A 19,701-nucleotide genomic window follows, 5' to 3' on the forward strand; every position below is an offset into this window, starting at 1 on the left:
AATATCTAATCACATTTAAATATTTTCAACTCTCCAATTTTGTTAGTTCGATAATTAAATGTTTAGTTATATCATATATAATTAATAATTCCCCTTCTATCGAATTTATAATGCTTTAAATTTCATTATCACATTATTTAAGGTTTAGTTTGTTTATAGCTAATAGGGGACCTAATGGACCTACAAATCATGAGTTTCAACGATTCGAGATTAATTGGCTAAAACCTTTTAACCTAATTAACCAACACTCGTTAACTATCAGGTCACTCCACTAAACCCCAATAGTTGCACTCTTCTCACTATAGATATATTTCTATCCATCTGATTTAACCATGATCAGTAAGTCGATCCTTCACAGATTGTTTGTATTTATAGCCAAATCAAAATGTTTTACCCATGTATTACATATTGCTTCTTAAGTCTCCACTAATCTATTAATGAACAGTTGGTTTATGGTCCTACCATTAAACTGAATCCTTCTCAGACATAGAGAAGATGGGGCCCTTGTTCAAGACTAGGCATCAGTAATTAAGAGAACGACCTATGTACTATCCCTAAAGCGAGTAGAAGTGAGTTTCATCTTGCAGAACTATATTCCCAGCCATCTACCCGATGTCACCCCTAAAATGGGAGGCTTATTGAGTGGCAATGTTGAGCCACTCTCACCCATGCAGATTAAAGGATAATCCCGAATAAATAGGAGTTCATAGTTAGCTCAGGATTGAAATCGAGTTACCTTAGGTCATCGAGTTGAAATAGTCAATTTTTAACAGTAAACGACGTTATAAAGAAAAGTGACTATTTCATGGTTCAGTCTTATGCAAACATCTTTTACATCAGATGCCCTTGCATAGGATGTCCCCACTCACATGTTTCCACGTGAACGATTTTGGGATCATATCGTTTGTATCAAGGCAAAGTGGGTCGCATCCATAGTGTCCCCAAGATAAGGTACTCAACCCTATCCTTATACTTATAGATTATTTTAGCTATATACTCAAACTTAATCCACTTTTATGTCTATACATAAAATTTAAGTATATGCTATAGCAGTGGTCCATTTAGTTTATTGGATTTAGGCTATTACAACTGCAATTTACACATTCATTAATAACCTTATTGAATAAAACTCAATAACTATTTTATTGTAAATAGAATATGTTTAAATATTACAAACTACGAGTTTTAGGATATATAACCCAACAACTATTTCTTACAATATTGAATTAAAACATCAATATTTTCACATGCGTTGCATGTGTTTCTTAACTACTATTACTAAACGAGCAAAAAGAAAAATCAAACGTTTCTCCCCATAGTCACTTTTAGATAATATAGATTAATATTTAAGAAAATAGAATGCACATGGATGAAGTTCAATTAATGGCTAATTATTTATTGGATTTTAGATCGACAGGCTAACCATTTTTTTTCTTTAATTTTGTGGGAAGTGTCAATGGAGCCAACATGGAATATGGTCATGCAATCTGGAGTCTCGTTGTTTGTAATGATACACATTGTTTGATGAATAAAATAACTGTTATTTCATTCTGGCATTTACTCATATCCAATAAACAAAGCTCCATGATTATCTTATGTGAACTTAAGCACGTATATGTGATATACAAGTGTATCATGCCTTGTGATAACCTAAATAGGTTTGTAGTATAAGGGTTATCATACTGTTGATTGGTTAAAGTGGACACATAATATATCTGTAGTAAGGAGAGTTCAGCTGTCAGTCTTTAGTAGAGTGCTTGACAGTTAATGGATGGTGGATCCCATGGCTAAAGAGTTTAGTCAGTTATTCACGTACTATTGGAGCTTCGAGCTACAGGTCCATAAGGTCCACTTGAAAGCTCAATGGATTCAGTTGAGGATCAGTTTTTGGTGTTGATTTGAAATGTTCAAATTGACAAGAGATAATTTGATTATATATGATATGATCGGTATGATGTATAAGATACATCTAGTGGAGGATTAATGTAAATGAGATTTGCATTAAGTACTATGGAATAGAAAAAGAGCTACGGTTTGTATATTTTATAAGATGAAATATTAAAACTATAGGTTATAAATATAGTGTGATAAGTTAGTTATCATTTATATTTATAATAATATTAATTATTAGATTATTAAAATTTTTTTCTCTAATAACCAATTGAGTGGGAGGTTATTAGTGGTTTCATATCTATTGAGATAGAGGGATTCAAAACTTTAACCTTTTGGTTGATATATATCTTAACCAATATATTTAGATATAGATTTAGATTGACTCAACTAATTATAAATGAAACAAATCTTCTCATATGTTCTAATCTTGTTCTTTTTTCTTATGCTTGCTACTTTCTTTCTTTCTTCTTTTTTTCCTTCAAAGATAAGTATTGATATTTCATTGATAAATGAAACGAGAAGCCCACCAAGAAGGATTGTTAACAAAATAGGATGACTAAAATCAATATCATTTGCACCAATACGAAAGCATTAAAGAAATTTAAATTCAAGTCTCCTTAATTGTCAACCCAATAGAAAACTAAAAAGAAAAGGAAAATTTTAACCTTGGAGTTGAATTTAAAATTTGTCATATGTTTGGTTGTCACACCCAGATGTGACATTGTTTATTGAAAATATGTTTTAATAAATGAATCTTTTTTCAGAACAATTAAAATGAATGTCAGAACAAGATTTCAGTAAAGGTATGATTAAGGTTGGCTAGGGACATTTCAATGCTAATTGACATTAGCAACGTCAAAAAAAATGTTTTAGGAATGCATCAGTATGCCAAAGGAACGATGCACCACTAAACAAATTTTCCCTTAACACCAATCTCTTATAATTCATTTTCAATCACTAGTCCAACCAAACATTCAAACTACTTATCACATCTCAAGTCAAATGTGACCAAATAAACCCAATTGATATGAACTTAAGGAACCAAGACAAGAATTCAATATCCTGGAAGTCAAGAGTCTTGAATTCAATATCACTTCAGAAGTTTTGAACCAGACCGGTTTGGTTTGGTTTGATTTGGGTTTTTACACTCTTAGTCAAGACTAGCACTTCTGAAGTGAGCAGTTGTCATATGCAACCAAAATAAGCACTTCTTGGTTTAGCATAATAGGCCATTTTCTTGACTAATGGTAAGCCTAAGTGATGGTTTACCCATTTAGAGTTGACAAAGCCAGGTGGAGATAATCTCATTGACTCTTCTAGTCAAAGCAAGTGTCTTGATTGAACTTGCTGAGGTGGCAGGACTTGATGTCCACATAGATTATCATTTCATATACTGAAAATTTCACTCAAAGAAAGAATCAATATTCCTCAAGAAACATCAATAGTTGAACAATAATTTGAAGTGTACAGAACAGAACATCATATCATGTATTAAGACACCAATCAATTTATTATAACACCACCATTACAATGCCCAAAATTCTGCCAAAACTTAGCTAACTGTGCATAGAGAGAGCAAAACTATGAGACAAAGTCTTGTAGTAGAATTCATTAAGAAATTTCCGGTCTCAAAAACAGACGGGTCAAGCTTTGGCAAAGTGAACCAAAGTACAAGATTAGCAGTAAATACATGAAAGAAATCTTGGGTGGCAATTCCACATGGTCTTACAGACAAAGCGTCCTTCTGTCAATGTATATATTCAACGGTCAATCTCTGCCCGGCACAAGATCAATTGGGGAGGAACATGACCAAAGTCACAGAACTATAAACAGAAAGCTTCAAAAAAAAATGTAAGAGAAAGAATGTTAATGGGAAAGGGTAAGGATTAACATTAGACCTCAAGCTTAAACATGTAGAGTTAATGACAAAAATTTACTCCAGGGAGAATCTCTAACTTCTATATCAAGTATATATGTAAACTGTTGGCAATTTGTGGATGGTTGGCCTTCATCTAACATGTGGTTCAGAATAGCGTATCAAGTAATTTTGGGGAAGACAAAGTTGCAACAGCTTTGAACTGTTATTCAGACAACAGTTCGTGAGAAAACACGTGCATATCCAATTAACAACATATCGTTTCTTATCGACTTATTCTAGTACTCATTTACCTTTTCTTGCCGATACTTGACACGAATCGAACTGAGAGGACAACCATTGGTGTTCAACTGTAAATCTTGTAAAGCAACAACAGTTTGTTTCAGATCCGATGCTTTATATGAGGTATAATATTCCAGTGTTGAATTCTGTCAGAAAGAGAATGAAATTAACAAGTCTGGCAAGGATTTTAGGACTACGTGAATAAAAAGGATAAGTGATGAGAAAATGCATACCCATGGGTGACTCGACTGATCCAACGTCCATTTGGAAAGAAATACAGCTGATGCAGCTATAACTGAGGGAAGAAAATTCAAGAAACCATAGTCAACCAGTGTTAATTCGGCTAGATAGTTGGCAAGGCACTCGAGTTCAAGACTAGGGGTCTGCAAATCAATGAAAGTCGAGAAATATAAGCTTTGCATATGAGACAGAGAAAGCACAAGGAAGCTCCTCAAATTATCGAGCAATGCATTACAATTACAACCATGTCATTGTTACCTTATATGTCGTTTGTGCAGCTCGAACATATCTCCTGGAAATCAAAAACATGCACAGATAAGAATATTGAGCATATATACACAAAAAGTTATATATGCACTGCCTTGCTTGTGGAGTTCATCTACCTGAGGAAAGATTTTGCAGTTGGTGCAGAAAGTTGAAAGCCCATATGCTTCAATATTTGACCTTCCATATTCAATACCTAAAAAATCACAAAGGAAACTTTTAAATAGCAGAGAACAGAAGGAGAAATCTGCTATTGTAATATAGTCACTCTCTTAAACAATATGACCTGGACTCATCAGGTTTTTAGAGGAAAACAATGTAACTCTTGAGAAAATATATTGCTATCTAGTGCTATTAAGTTCAATTCTACAAACGAAAACAATTATCTGTTGGGAACAAGCCGATGGGACTAGGAAAATCCGGTCTAGAACTAGTTCATTATTTGAGGCATACCACGTCTAACAAATCATTCTCAATCTTATATGTTTCTTTTCCAAAGAGCAGTAAACATCCTGTGGTACTAATCAAGTTAAAACTTTTTATTGTTTCCTTCCCATTTTATTTCATTCATTATTGCCCTTTCTTTTCTCCTGGAATTAGCCGTTCCACCACTCATCAAGCAATGATTGACATCAATTCATCCTATATACCATCCACTGTTCAGTATGGCAAATATGTCATACCTCCTCTTTTGTGTAGGTGCTGTCAGTGATGAAACAAAAATCTTCAACACGTGGTGCACAAATTTCTTCATACTTCCTGGAGGGCACAAGAACCACTGGTGTTATTTCCTTCATATTCAAATTAATATAGCATAACTGATCTTTTTGGATGAGCTTTTGTGAGTTCTCATAGTAAATAATATTTGCTAGATACTTGTTATAAGGACATTAAATTTGTTCGCTTAATACCATCAATAGTTGCAGAATGCAGGGGTTAATCACTTCGCGTAGAACACATTTTAGACTTTTGGATGAAATAAATAGACAACCATGCTTCAGTTCTGAGGAACTTACGAGGCAATTAACATGCAAGAGATACCCAACAGTTGAAGCTTTTGTCTCTCGATGTAATTTTGGGAGAGAAACCAATCAATGAAAAAAACAGTTAGGTAGAGTGTATCTGGTACTAACTTGTATTCCTCCGATACCTGAAACCAATAATTTGTGGATCAGACATTGCATAATTGTGCTCCTGCTTCATGATGAATGTTCATGGAACTTCTTTTCTTTCAAGGTATAAGTACATTAAAAGTTAAGAAATTTGGAAGAATGATTTCTTTTCACAAACAAAATAAAGAAAAGAAAATGATGAATTGAAGAAGGGTTAATGAAGCAACGCTAACCTCTACAAGCCAATCAACCAATATACCCCGCATGCTTTGGGTAATATCAGTCTGCACTGTTTCCATGAAATTGGGACGTGGTCTTCTGGTTAGCTGTAGAGAGGAAAATTTGATCAGTTAAGATAATAGAATCTTCAACTTTAAATCTTAAAAGTGGGAACCAAATTGAATCAATTTATCATGGAACTGAAAGAGCATATGGGCTAACACTAATATAGCAAAAACTTTCCAATCCTAAAGGCGCAAAAGGGATGATTGCATCATCCTTGAACAAAGATTATGAGTAAGAAGTGGGAACAAAAAAAAGGGTGTTTGTCATTTCAAACAGACAGCTTAAATTACATGTAAGGTTGACTGTGTGAATTGAAGAAAGCAAGTGTAGAATTTTAATGCTCCATTTCATGTCAGGAAAGAGGAACATGACACACTTCAACTGTTCAACACATGCAACTTTAGTACTTTAGGATATTTCTACTTTCATTAAACATATGAAAGAGTGTACAAGAACATACAAAAAAACAAACAAACTCACATAAGAAATTACATGGCTAACTACAAGAAGGGTTCCAATCCAAACGGATAAAACCAAGTGGATAATAACAAAAAGCCTGATGGACAGAACCCCACAAGGAGAGTCATTTTGATTGTTTGCATCCATCAGAAGTTATTGCTTAGTACTGTTTTCACATATCATAATGCTAAACGCCTGAAACCGCTGAGAATAAGAAGTAACATCCATATAATTAAATCTTTTCTCAGAACACATAAATCCGAAGATCCAACAGAGAAATGTGTAGGACTAAATAGTTGACGTTCGCATTTCTTATTCTGATCCCAACTTCTCAGAGCCCCTTATGATCAATATAATCATGCTTTGTTGAACGAATATTGCTTCCTTGTATTGTCAATGCTATAAGTGCAATATCCCTTTTGTTCTTCCCTTTATTCACACCGACCATGAGCAAAAATGGCAAATGAAAAAAAGAAAAGAAAGTTGATAAAAGAACAGGATAAACATCACATACCTCAGCAACACGTAAATTGTTATAGATATCCTGCGCATAGACAGTGCACAGCTGAGCATCTCTGTCATTACAATCAATGTCTGTAATGTCCAGGTTGCTTCTTGTCCCCAGAAGCAACACTTTCTCTGTTATTTCCATTTCCAACAAATATTTTGTCAGCAGTTTATATGTTTGGATGTGACAACACTGTCCAAACTTGAAATTAAGAATTTCAATGTGATTTATTTATCTTATGAGACATGGCTTCTATAATTGATTCAAACATTGTTTCAGATGCTTCCTAAAAGCTCAAACACCAGCATTCTTATTAGCATTCCCAATACCAACTTCATCATATGAGACATGCCTTTCTATAAGTAGATAAATTAATATGTCTTTTGAAGAGTAAAACCCAACTTTGTTACATTGAATTGTCACCTTAAGCACAGCAAACTAGTTAATTTCCTTCCATAGTTATGAAAATAATAATAATAATAATTGCAATCAAATTACAACTCTTATCAGCTTAGTGTGCTCTGGATCTAGTGAAATGCATTTAAGTTATATATTAAAATAAGTCCAAGGAGAAAATGTCTGTGAAAAGAGAATAACATGATAAAGAAGAAAGCTGAATTATCTCTTTTCCTGCTTCTTCAGAGAGTTATGAACGTGCTAAAGTTTAGAGAGCAAAAATTTAGGAATAATTACCTTTATTTTGAAAATTTTGAGACTCTGAATGACTCTGAGACCTCCAATTATCATCCCGAAAATCACTTGTAACCTCTTCCTTTATACCACCTACCCGATGATATGTCTCGGGGTCTTCAGAATTACTCGAACGCTCAACTTTCAACTTAGCTTTTGATTTGGCATTTGCTTGTACACCTTGAGTTCTTAGATCAAGAGGCTTGGAGTAAGCTGCACCAACTGATGAAGCTCCTTTGGTTCTAAGACCTAGAGGAACCTTGGAGTTAGCCACACCAACTGATGAGGCTCCTTTGGACTTCTTGAGACGGTTTCTGATTGTCGGCTTATGACTATTGGGCTGTCAAAAGAAAAAAGAAAAAGGTAAGTTCCAGTACGAGAAAGCTGCATAACTTTGCAAGATATCTGTCTATTGTCCTCCACGCAAGTGAAACCTCATATACAAGAATGGCCATGCAAATGCACAAGACAATTTTTAAATACAGCAATGGCCCATAAGACGCAGGAAAAAGAAAACCTGTTCACCTCAATTTTAGTTGCATTGAAACATTTTGAGTACAAAGGTTCACAGCCTATATTGCTGACATCCTGAAGCACAGCCCTCCTTTTACATGGTCGAGACGATTTAGCAATAGAATGGCAGCTATTTTCTTCAGAAGCAGCTCTTTTCAGATTAGCTCGTACAACCTGCCTCTCCTGCTGATGTGCAGGAACTTTTGGAGGCAGCTGTGCTGACGCAGTAAATGCAGCAGCCCGAGCACGCGTAATTCTACCAGAGAATTCTCCAATATTAGCCCTGATATGATTTTCTTCTTTTCTCATATTTGAAGGTCTCAAAGAAGATTAAATCATCCAAATGCATCTGAGTAAAACCTGTGGTAAAATGAACAGCTCTGAAGAAGTGATCTTAACACCATAAATATTTACTGTGAAGCTTTCAAAATATTTCCGTTTAAAAAAAAAAGGTCTTACAGTGTTTGATGGGTTAAACTTAAAAGAAACATAGAAGATTTGAATACCCTTTAATGTCTAAAATTCTAATAAAAAGCCAATACGGTAGCTACAAATTTCAAGTGAACTGTTTGATTAAAATAGTGAACGCTTTTCACATATGGCAAACTATCAGCAATGCAGTATTAATCCGTAGCCATGATTGAAATTACATTGGCACAATACTGGATGACAGATAATAGATTACAGACTATCGAGCTTCACCACACAGCTGAAATAAAGGCCATTTATAAAGAAAGAGAAAGATTGGCAGAAACAATAGGAATTCAAAGTAATGTTACCGGTTTAACGGGTCTAAAAGGTTAATAGATCCAAAATGAGCTTCTAACATCTTGAAATTCTTGTAATGTCAAAAGGTATTAAATCTGAACAGACGTATTATGATAAATGACTCTAATCAGACTATCCCCAATCTTACGATTACAAAATTGAGCAAGTTAAAGGACAGGATTGGCATTATTTCAAGAGAATGTGATGAAAGATACAGACTTCCAAGCTTCTTACCAGTAAAATAAAAAAATAAAAATAAAGAAAAGATAAAGAAAATTTAGAGACAAAAGTAACAAGTAACCAAGGTAGCTGGTATCCAAAATGCAGAAGAAAAAATGGGGAAAATCAAAGGATCTACACAATGTGTTACTCCAAATCCAAGTTTCAATAGTGTAATTTACATTCTTGCATTATGTCCAAATTATTAGAATGTCCATTTCCTTATTACACAGTATTTTAAGAAATAATTCAAACCCAAATTCCACTTCTTTCTCCAAATTACCACAATCATCAAACCCCCAAACCACCCAGCTAAAAAACCCACAAAACCCATCATTCCACCACATCAAATCCATCCCCAAATCTTCAAGAACATCAACTCCACTCCGCCCTAATCCACAACCAACCACCAAACAATCGCGAAATCAAAAAAGATGCAGACAAGAAATAAACCTGAATCTATCTTCCAAGCTCCAAGACCTCCATTGGAGCTCGAGATGAAGATCGAAAAAGTCGAATCAATACAATAATATCGGAGAGGGAAAAAAAAAAGACAGCGTAGTGTGGGTTAGTAAAGTTGGAATGGGAGTGAGCGGGATGAAATGGAAATTTGAAACACAGAGTAAGGGCAAAAAAAAAATCAGAAAATCAAAAAAAAAAAAAAAGAAAAAAAAAAAAAAAAATTAAAAAGAAAAAGAAAAAGGGCAAAAAAAAAAACAGTTATTAATAATTATATTAAATGAATAATCGTGTTTTAATGGCGTTTGCTGTTTTTGACCAAAAAAGTGAAAAGGACACTTCGTGGACTCGAAGCTGTCAGCTCTTCAATTTTTATTATCACCTTACGGTAAGCTCGCGCGTGAGACCGGTTCCTCAATTTCTACCTCCAATTTACCTTATTTACCCCTCCTTTTCAAAAATTTTTCCCCACTTTCCGTCTCTTCTCGTTTCGTTGTCCTTCTAACCAACAAAAGGCTACTTTTGTAATCTCGACCTTTATGTTAAATTTTGTTTAAGTGATACTGAGCTGGGTTCCTCTACTTCTCAGTTTTTTAAATTTTAAATTTAACCTCTTTTAATTTGCCACGTAATCGAGTTTAATTTTATTGTCTTGTTATTGGTTAACGCTGTCGAGTCTACATAGATTTTTTCACATGTGATATTGTATTTTTTTTCTAATCGTTTTTTAACAATCTTACAAATTCCTGTTCTTTTCTTTTTCTTTTTTTTCTTTTTTTTTTTTTTTTTGGTTTCTTAATGTTAGTTTATTTCCACTAATTTGGGGAGGAATTACTGGTTAATGCTATATGAGGATAACAATTTATTTTTTTCCAATTTAGAAAATTTTACTGATTATGCATAGCTATTTAAATTTTAGAAAAAATAAATAAATGTTTTCCAACTTTAAAGTTTTTTATCTTTAAACTTTTAAATTGTGATTTGTCATTATCGTTATTTTGTGGTTAATTTATGGTTATATCCATTATCCATTCAACTTATCAAATATCGTTTTTTTCACGTTATTATGTGTCCTACACTAAGTTCATATGCATACTTGAAGTCATGGTATTAAAAAACCACAAGATAAGGATGATGACCAAATTGGTTGGTCAACATGTGTACTATTTATATCATGTCATTCTAAACTCTAGCCATAATAATGATTTTTAGTTGATAGAACAAAGTCACATCCAATAATGGTCATATATTATTGGCACACACGTAATAATATTTGTTTTATGTTTGAGGCTCAGTAAAGTATAGTGTACTCAATGGGGAAAAAAAGGTTATTCAATAAGGTTTCCAAAATATAGTTATCTCCTAATGACGATTGATGATGAATTTGAACATATATATATATATATATATATATATATATACCTTAACAAACATTAGATGCACATTCAAAGTATCTTTCCTAATTTCTACTGTTCTGATATATCAACAAAACAAAAACTATCATGTAGATTATGATGAAATATATTTTTGAGTAATTTATCCAATTAATGGATAGGGTTATGCAATGTGAAAAACATGGTTTTTAATGTATTAATAAAATGTTAACAAATAAGCATGGTTTTTAATGTATTTATGCAATGTGAAAAACACAAACATACTACATGACAATCAAATAAAACCAAACCAAACATCTATTTAAAATATGAAGCCTACTTAGAGATGAGCATGAGCTTATCTTATTAACAAATAGAGATCCTAAATTTTATTCCTTACGTCGACCTATTACTAATTCTCAAATGATCAATAATTACTAATATTAATTAAAAATAATAATTAATCACAAGCCCTATACATTTGACTATGAAACATTATGAAAATTTTAATGGTGTCTGTAAAAATGAGATCAGCTTGGGAAAAGAACAATGTTGGTCTGAATGGTTATTAGGGCTGGAAAAAAAAAAAAATCAAATCATCAACCAAACCGAACCGAATCAAATCAACTCAATTAATTTGGCTCTGTTTATTTTGTGGGTTTAATTAATCTAAATTGAACCGATTATGTTCATTTGCAAGTACCAAATCTATTATATTAAGCACATTATTTTTCTAATATGTACCACTATAGAAGAAACTTAAATAAAAATCAAAACTAAATTAATTGCATCCACTTTGGAGTGATATTCACTTTAATCAAATTAAATGTTGCATTAGGAATCTGATTTTTTCACAAGGAGATATATCCCTAGGGTGATGATAGTACTTTACGATTTCATCTAAAGACCAATTTTCATTCGTTTTTTAAGATAGGGTAATGTCACATTAATACTTGTGAAATTGAGTTATCCTTACAAAAATCTCATATTCCTGTAGTCTTATAAATTTTATGAACAATTGAGTGATTTGTACAACAACTCACTCACACAACCATAGTTTTAAATTTCCATCGACGTGTCGATATTTCTACGTTTTTAAGAATTTGATGTCGACATTAAAAGTGAATCAATATTTCCATTATAACATATAGAAATCTACGAAACACAAAAGAATAAGCATAAAAAAACCACTAATATATATATATATAACATAAATAATAAATCTACTTACTTTTGTTTATATAATTTTTTCAAAAATATCCATTTTATCGATATTTTTAAACCTTGGATGCAAGCAAATATTTACATACAAACTCTTAGTCTCTACCTTCCCTTCCCTTTCTTCACAAAACTATATCCAATTGGCATTTTCAAGCTGCCGTTGCCTCCGTCGCGCATCTCCCCGTCGCCGCCGGCTGGTCCAGTATGGACCTAATCTAATCCGACCGTTGCGGTCTGGTTCGATTCCGATCTGCGAACCGACTACGGACCGATTTGGGGAAAAAATAGAATGGAAGCTGCTTTAAGAATCTCATGATTTTGGGTACGGGGAAGAAGAAGAAAGCATTGTTACAGTGAAATTTGAAAAGGAAAAAAGAAAAGATTAGAAATTTGATTTTGGATATGGCCGACCATAATAAGGGACAACGAAACAATCGTGTGCTTGAAAAAAGATGAAACGATTTTAGGGCGGCGGCGGCAGAAAGAACTGTGAGAGGAAGCGTGAGGGCTCAAAACAACTTTAAGAGATTCAATTCAATTTGGAATTAGGTTTTCGAGTCAATCTTGTTTCAATCACTCAACCCACTTAAGTACACATTTTAACTAAGGATACTAATTTTGTTGAGAGTGATAGACAAATGTACATTTGTCTTGATCAATTTAATTATGGGATATATGATTTAAAAACGTCATGGAAGGATATGTATAATTGAATTTTCGATTTAATTTTTTTGGACTTTTTTAATTTTTTTGTGAAGCTCTAAACTAAGCTCACACACATAATAAAAAAAAAAATTGTTAAAAATCACTTTTACTCCTAAATTTTCATTAAAGTAACAATTTAGTCCATGAACTTTGATTTGTAATAATTAAGTTCTTGTACTTTTATAACAATTTAGTCCATAGACTTCACCAGGTAACAATTTAATTCTTGTACTTTAAAATTTGTAACGATTTAATCTCTATTGTCAAAATTAGTATTTAATTTGAATGAGATTTCTTGCATAAACAAACCGATAATCTAATTAGAGACTCGATATTTTTATAAAATACATAGTCCACATCATAAAACAATAAAAAATAACATCTAATTTTGATTATTTTTTACGTTAATGACTAAACTGTTATAAATTTAAAAGTACAAATACTAAATTATTACATACTAAAGCTCTTGGATTAAATTGTCATAATATTGAAAATACAAAGATTGAATGGTTACAAATTGAAATTTAGAGACCAAATTGTTACTTTCAGGACAAAAAGTGTTTTTTTAACCCTAAAAAAATGGATCCATCACGAACTTGAGCTAACAGGACTTGTTAGGATACTATCTTTGCGGTTCAAATAAATTCAAGCTTCTCTACAAAACTAAAAACAAAAAATGCTTTATGTTGTTTTTGTCTTAAATTACTCTCGACTTTTTACTGAATTCCATTTAATTAGGTTCAATTTAATAATCATTTCATTGTTGTTTTTCTATTTTAAAAGACTATGTCTATTATCTTTTAATTAAATTTCTATGATATGTTTTCACTATTTCTTTTAATTCATGTGAATTTTTGGACAAATTAAATTATAACTATTTTTAAAAAATAACTAACTCTTGAATATCATAAATATTATAAAAAATAAATAGATATCTATTGCTTAGTGCCCTAAAAATCATGTGTCAATCTTTATGTTGTCTATGTGCCTTGTAGTTATTCATGTTTGGTGTCCATGTAAGACAACATCCTACATGTCACTTTGCATATAAATAATGGCATTTAGTGGATCTTAAAATCACACACATTGGTCGGTTAATCCACTTCAAATTTCCACTTAAATTTTCATAGTTTTAGTTATTTATAATTTAATTATTTTATTTTATTATTATATTATATTTTCTCCATATCCGTTGTACTCCTCAATTTCATAACATGTTATTAGCACGGGCTCTTGTTGCTTTCATCGCTGAAGGTAGATCCTAAAGATAGGTTGTTTTTTTTCTCTTTATTATAAGTAATAAATTAAATGTTATTTTGCATATTTAGTACATATTAAAATTTTAATATAAATACAATATTTTGTGATAGTGTCGCCATGACAAACTTTACAAAATTAGAATTCGCAGCCCTTGACATTAATGGCAATAATTATTTATCATGGGTGTTCGATGCCGAAATTCACTTGGATGCTATGAACTTGGGATAAACAATTAAATAAGAAAATACGACATCCAATCAGGACAAAGTAAAAGCTATGATTTTCCTTCGTCAACATCTTCACGAGGGATTAAAAATGGAGTATCTTACAATAAAAGATCCATTTATCTTGTGAAAAAATTTGAAAGAGAGGTATGATCATTAAAAAATAGTTATTATTCCTAAAGTTCGTTTGTGAGTGAATGCATTTAAGACTACAAAATTTTAAATCAGTAAGTGATTACAATTTTGCATTATTTAAAATCAATTCAGAATTGTTGTTATGGGAGAGAAAATTATTGATGTTAATATGTTAGAGAATGTATTTTCTACATTTCATGTCTATAATATGCTCCTACAGTAGCAATATCGAGATAAAGGTTTTAAACAATATTCTGAACTAATTTCATATCTTCTCGTGGTCGAACAAAATAACGAGTTATTGATGAATAACCACAAATCTCGACCAATTGGAACAACACCATTCCCTAAAGTGAATGTTGTGAATGTTAATAATCATGACCGAGATCGTGGTTATGGTCGAGGTTGTGACGTGGCAGAGGAAGAAATAAGTATTATTTTCATGGTGGTCATTCTAATAATTCAAATTTCAAAAGAACCACACAAAATGATGATTACAAAGGAAAAGCTCCACAAGGTGACTTCAAAGAGAGTTGAAAATAAATGTTTCCGGTGCAGAATGACTGGACATTGGTCACGTACTTGTCATACGTCAAAATACTTAGTTGACCTTTATCAAGCCTCCCGGAAGAAAAAAGAGAAAAATATGGAAGCAAATTTTGCATAACAAGATAATGACATATTTAACCCATCTCATAAGACAAATTTGGATATGATGGACTTCTTTGAATCTCCCAAAGAGAAGATTGGTACAGTTGATTAAACTTCAAGTGTTTCTTTTGACTTGGAGAATATATTGACTTAATGTTGTTGTTTTCTTTTATCTATCTTCATATATTTTTTTAATAACTTTGTATATTTTAAGTGTTCTTTTTCTTGTTGTAATTATTTTCTTTTAGTGAAAAAATATGGATCATTTTCATATGTTGGGTGATTAAAAAATGAGCAAAGAAGATATACAAAAGTGCAACTACACACACAATACTTACAAATAAAAAGTACTTTTTCAAATTGACAATGCCGAAAGAAAAAGTAAATACAATATCAGGTTCTGTAAACTTGATCGAAGATTTTGGAAAAGCAAATATTATTTTGCCTAGAGGAACAAAATTTACAATTGACAATGCATTGTTCTCTAGTCAATCAAAGAGAAATCTTCTAAGTTTTAAAGATATACGTTGCAATGGTCATCATATTGAGACTGATAGTAAGAATAATGTGGATTATCTATATATTATCTCTACTTTCTCAAATGGAAAACATATATTGGAAAAGCTATCTGCTTTATCTTCTGGATTGTATTATACTCATATACGAGTAATTGAAACATATGCAACAATAAACTTGAAGTTCATGAATCCAAATATATTTGTTATTTGACATGATAGATTGGATCATCCAAGGTCTATAATGATGAGAAGAATTATTGAGACTTCAAGTGGATACCCATTGAAGAATCAAAAGATTCTTCAATCTAATGAATTATCATGTGATGCTTGCTCTCAAGGCAAATTAATAATTAGATCATCATCAGCTAAAGTGGGAACTGAATCACCTGCATTTTTAGAACGAATTTATGATGATATATGTGGATTTATTAACCCATTATCAGTTAGATATTTATGGTATTAATAGATGCATCAAGTAGATGGTCACATGTGTGCTTATTATCAAGTCGAAATCTTGCATTTGCAAGATTACTTGCTCAAATAATTAAGTTAAGAGCACAATTTCTTGATTATACAATTAAGACCATTCGTCCTGATAATGCTGGTGAATTTACATCCCAAGCTTTTGATAATTATTGTATGTCAATTGGAATAAGTGTTGAACATCATGTAGCTCATGTTCATATACAAAATGGTTTAGCATAATCATTTATAAAATATTTGCAATTAATTGCAAGACCATTACTTATGAGAGCTAAGTTTCCTTTATCTGTATGGGGACATGCTATTTAATTGGTCTGACTGTATATGAAAGTTTGGATATGCATCTCATGGATGTAGTCACAACATTTTTATATGAATCTTTTGATAATGATATTTATATGAGAATCCCCGGAGGATTTAAGGTACCTGAAACATATACATCAAATTCTCGGGAATTGTATTCAATAAAGCTAAAGAAATCACTATATGGATTGAAACAATTAAGATAGATGTGGTATAATCGCGTGAGTAAATATTTACTAAAAGAAGGATATGAAAATAATCCAACATGTCTGGGTGTTTTTAAAAATAAATCATAATCAAGATTTGCTATTATAATTATATATGTTGATGACTTGAATATAATTGGAACTCCTGAAAAGCTTTCAAAGGCAATAGGATATCTTAAAAAAGAATTTGAGATGAAATATTTCGAAAAAATAAAATTTTGTCTTGGTTTGCAAATTACATTTAGCAGATGAAATGTTTATGCATCAGTTAGCTTATACAGGAAAAACTGGACACCACCACTCGATCACCTTGGTGTTCTCGGTGTGAGAATCCAGGAGTTGTGGGCAAAGTATGGATTTGGATAGAGGGGGAAGGAGGAATGGAAGAAGGAGTAAGCGATCAAGTAAAGAACAGAACGATCGTGTAGAAGATATCATTCTATCGCATAGACTCAATCCTTGATTCTGTAGTATGCGAGTTCTATCGTATAGAAAACTCGATAACTATCGTTTACCCTCTCAACAAGCTATCGTATAACTTAGTCGTGTAGCATGTGTGGATTGAAAATGAAAAACTATTTTTCAACTTTTATCCCACAATTAGTCATAAACTGTCTAAAACCACCCACGAGGTTGGTTATCGGAGAAAAAGAAAAATTAATTATCTTATAATTAATTATTTATAAATAAATACAATAACTAATTTATCATATTATATTTATAATCTATAGTTTTAATATTGCATCATATGCAACACATAAACCATAGTTCTTTTTCTCTTTTATGGCTTTTAATATAAATCATATTTATATTAATTTCTCTAATCAAATAATGTATCAAATACATCAAATTAATTATATCACATATAATTGAATTAATTTAATTATATCATATATAATCAAATTTTCTCTTGTTAATTTGAACATTTCAAACTAATCCTAAAACTGATTCTCAACATGAATTCATTGAGCTACCAAGGAGACCTTATAGACATGTAGCTTGAAGCTATAACGGTACGTGAATAACTGACTAAACTATTTAATTACGATATCCACAATCCGTTAACTATCGGGTACTCCACTAAAGACCGACAACTGCACTCTTCGCACCACAGATATATTTCTATATCCATCGGATATAACCAATCAACAATATGATGACCCTTCACAAATCACTCGTAAGTACAGATGAGCCCAATTTGTCGTTTTGCTCCTATAGTTACTTCTAATTCCTTAAGTACCACTGATTCCTCTAATGAACAATATATCATAGTCCTACTATGACTAAACCCTTCTTGAGCCAAGTGAAGGTGTGGCGTCACATTGTTCAATCTCCATAATTAGCCCTTAAGGGAGCAATTTATCTACACATTCCTGCTTCGAGGAAGAAGTGAATTCCATCTTATGTAGCTGAGTTCCCAGCTTCCCAATCAAACGAGTCCCCAAAGTGGTAGGTTTGAGTCGACGATATGGCCACTCACACCCATGCAAATCAAAGGACCGCCCTCATAGGCAGGAGTTTACAACTCACTCAAGATTAAGGTCATGTTACCTATGGTCATCCTAGTGAAATGAAAGTCTCTTTCATGAACGACGTTATATAACGAGATTAAACATTTCGTGGTTTGGTCTTATACAAACTCCTTTGTATAGAGCATTATCGCTTGCATCTTTAATACACGAATGATTAAGATCAAATCATTTGTAGCATTTTACAACATTTGTAACACTTACAAAGCAGGCCACACTCGTAGTGTCACCAAGATAAGGTACATTCTTTATCCATATACTACAGACCATTTAGGTTATCACTTAAAACACGATCCACTTGTATGTCTCTACATACATGTTTAAGTTACAACGATAATCAGGGATCTTAGTTTATTGGTTTGTGGCTAGTGCAACTAAAATATCTCATATTTCATAAACTGAAGTGAATAAAATATCTCATATTATAAATCACAATAATGTTTGTTCTATAGATATTTACAAACTACGGGACCCTACGAGATTTAGGACATCAACCCCAACAAAGACAACACAACTTGCATAGTCCAAATCAAAAGATGATATATTAAAGGAGACAAAACAAAACATATTTCACCAAAACTTTTTCTACATTCGTGATCTTGAAGAAAATGGCGACATCACTGTATAACAAATCTATTTGAAGGATAACTTGACAGACTTATTTACAAAGGTATTACCAACCACAACTTTTTAAAAATTGGTGTACAAAATTGGAATGCGGCGACTCAGAGATTTTAAGTGATATTTTCATGAGGGGGAGTAAATATATTGTATTCTTTTAATAGTATTTATTATATGAAATATGTACTCTTTTTCCTTCACTAGGGTTTTTTCCCATTGGGATTTTCCTAGTAAGGTTTTAACGAGACATATTATATATATATATGAGCATATAAGGGGGAGTATTATAAATATTATAAAAAATAAATAAATGGTCATTGCTTAGTATCCTGAAAGCCATGTGTTAATTTTCATATTGTCTATGTGCCTTGTAGTTATTCATACTTGGTGTTCGTGTAAGATCATATCCTATTATTAATTAATTTTCATATTGTAGTGACATTTAGTGGATCTTAAAATCACACACATTAGTGGGTTAATCCACTTTAAATTTCCTTATTATTAATTTTCATAGTTTTAGTTATTTTATTTTATTATTGTATTATATTTTATCTATATTCGTTGTATTCCTCAATTTTACAACATTGAAAACATTTTTTAAAAGATAAAAGAGAAACACAGAGATGAAAAATAAAATTTATGAGCTAGAATTCCAAGAAAAGAAAAGGATAAAAAAAGTGCATAGTTATGCCTTGAGTTTGAAGTTTGAATGAATAGGGTGATTAATATCTTATTGTTGTGAATTTGAGGAGCACAACGATGTACAACGAGAATAAGGATATGGAGAAAGTATAATATAATATATAAATATATAAAATAAACAAATAATAAAAAGTAAATAAAATAACAAAGAATAGATTTCTCCACTTTCTCTACTTTCTCCAATATTTTTGGATTGATCACC

General features: G+C 31.9%; 1 protein-coding gene across 3 annotated transcripts; it reads right to left on the reverse strand.

The window, feature by feature from the left end:
• Window positions 1-3,380: 3,380 nt before the first annotated feature.
• LOC120087302 (cyclin-A2-4-like) lies at window positions 3,381-12,735 on the reverse strand. 3 transcript variants are annotated; one of them, XR_005484478.1, is made up of 13 exons: window positions 9,563-10,352; window positions 8,135-8,482; window positions 7,613-7,949; window positions 6,926-7,050; window positions 5,901-5,993; window positions 5,572-5,705; window positions 5,239-5,314; window positions 4,675-4,751; window positions 4,550-4,583; window positions 4,285-4,434; window positions 4,063-4,197; window positions 3,850-3,971; window positions 3,381-3,730 (listed from the first exon to the last, which is right to left on the reverse strand). XR_005484478.1 is itself a non-coding variant. In XM_039044257.1 (12 exons), the coding sequence occupies exons 2-12, from the start codon at window positions 8,429-8,431 to the stop codon at window positions 3,918-3,920; spliced, it is 1,512 nt and encodes a 503-aa protein (XP_038900185.1). In that variant the 5' UTR covers window positions 8,432-8,482; window positions 12,269-12,735; the 3' UTR covers window positions 3,381-3,917. The 3 variants fall into 3 exon arrangements, 2 of the variants coding, with proteins under 2 accessions (XP_038900185.1, XP_038900184.1); XM_039044257.1 differs by lacking the exon at window positions 9,563-10,352 and adding an exon at window positions 12,269-12,735 and having other exon boundaries at window positions 3,381-3,971; XM_039044256.1 differs by having other exon boundaries at window positions 3,381-3,971; window positions 9,563-10,351.
• Window positions 12,736-19,701: the final 6,966 nt, after the last annotated feature.

Source organism: Benincasa hispida, chromosome 9, assembly GCF_009727055.1.
Source record: "Benincasa hispida cultivar B227 chromosome 9, ASM972705v1, whole genome shotgun sequence".
In the NCBI taxonomy this organism is placed as follows: domain Eukaryota; kingdom Viridiplantae; phylum Streptophyta; class Magnoliopsida; order Cucurbitales; family Cucurbitaceae; genus Benincasa; species Benincasa hispida.

Bases quoted from the DNA above. Each gene is read 5' to 3' on its own strand.
- LOC120087302 (XM_039044257.1), bottom strand. From the start codon at position 8,431: ATGAGAAAAGAAGAAAATCATATCAGGGCTAATATTGGAGAATTCTCT. The intron at 4,584-4,674 runs GTAGATGAACTC...TTTGATTTCCAG, and splicing joins ACTGCAAAATCTTTCCTCAG to GAGATATGTTCGAGCTGCAC. The intron at 4,435-4,549 runs GTAACAATGACA...ATTGATTTGCAG, and splicing joins CTGCACAAACGACATATAAG to ACCCCTAGTCTTGAACTCGA.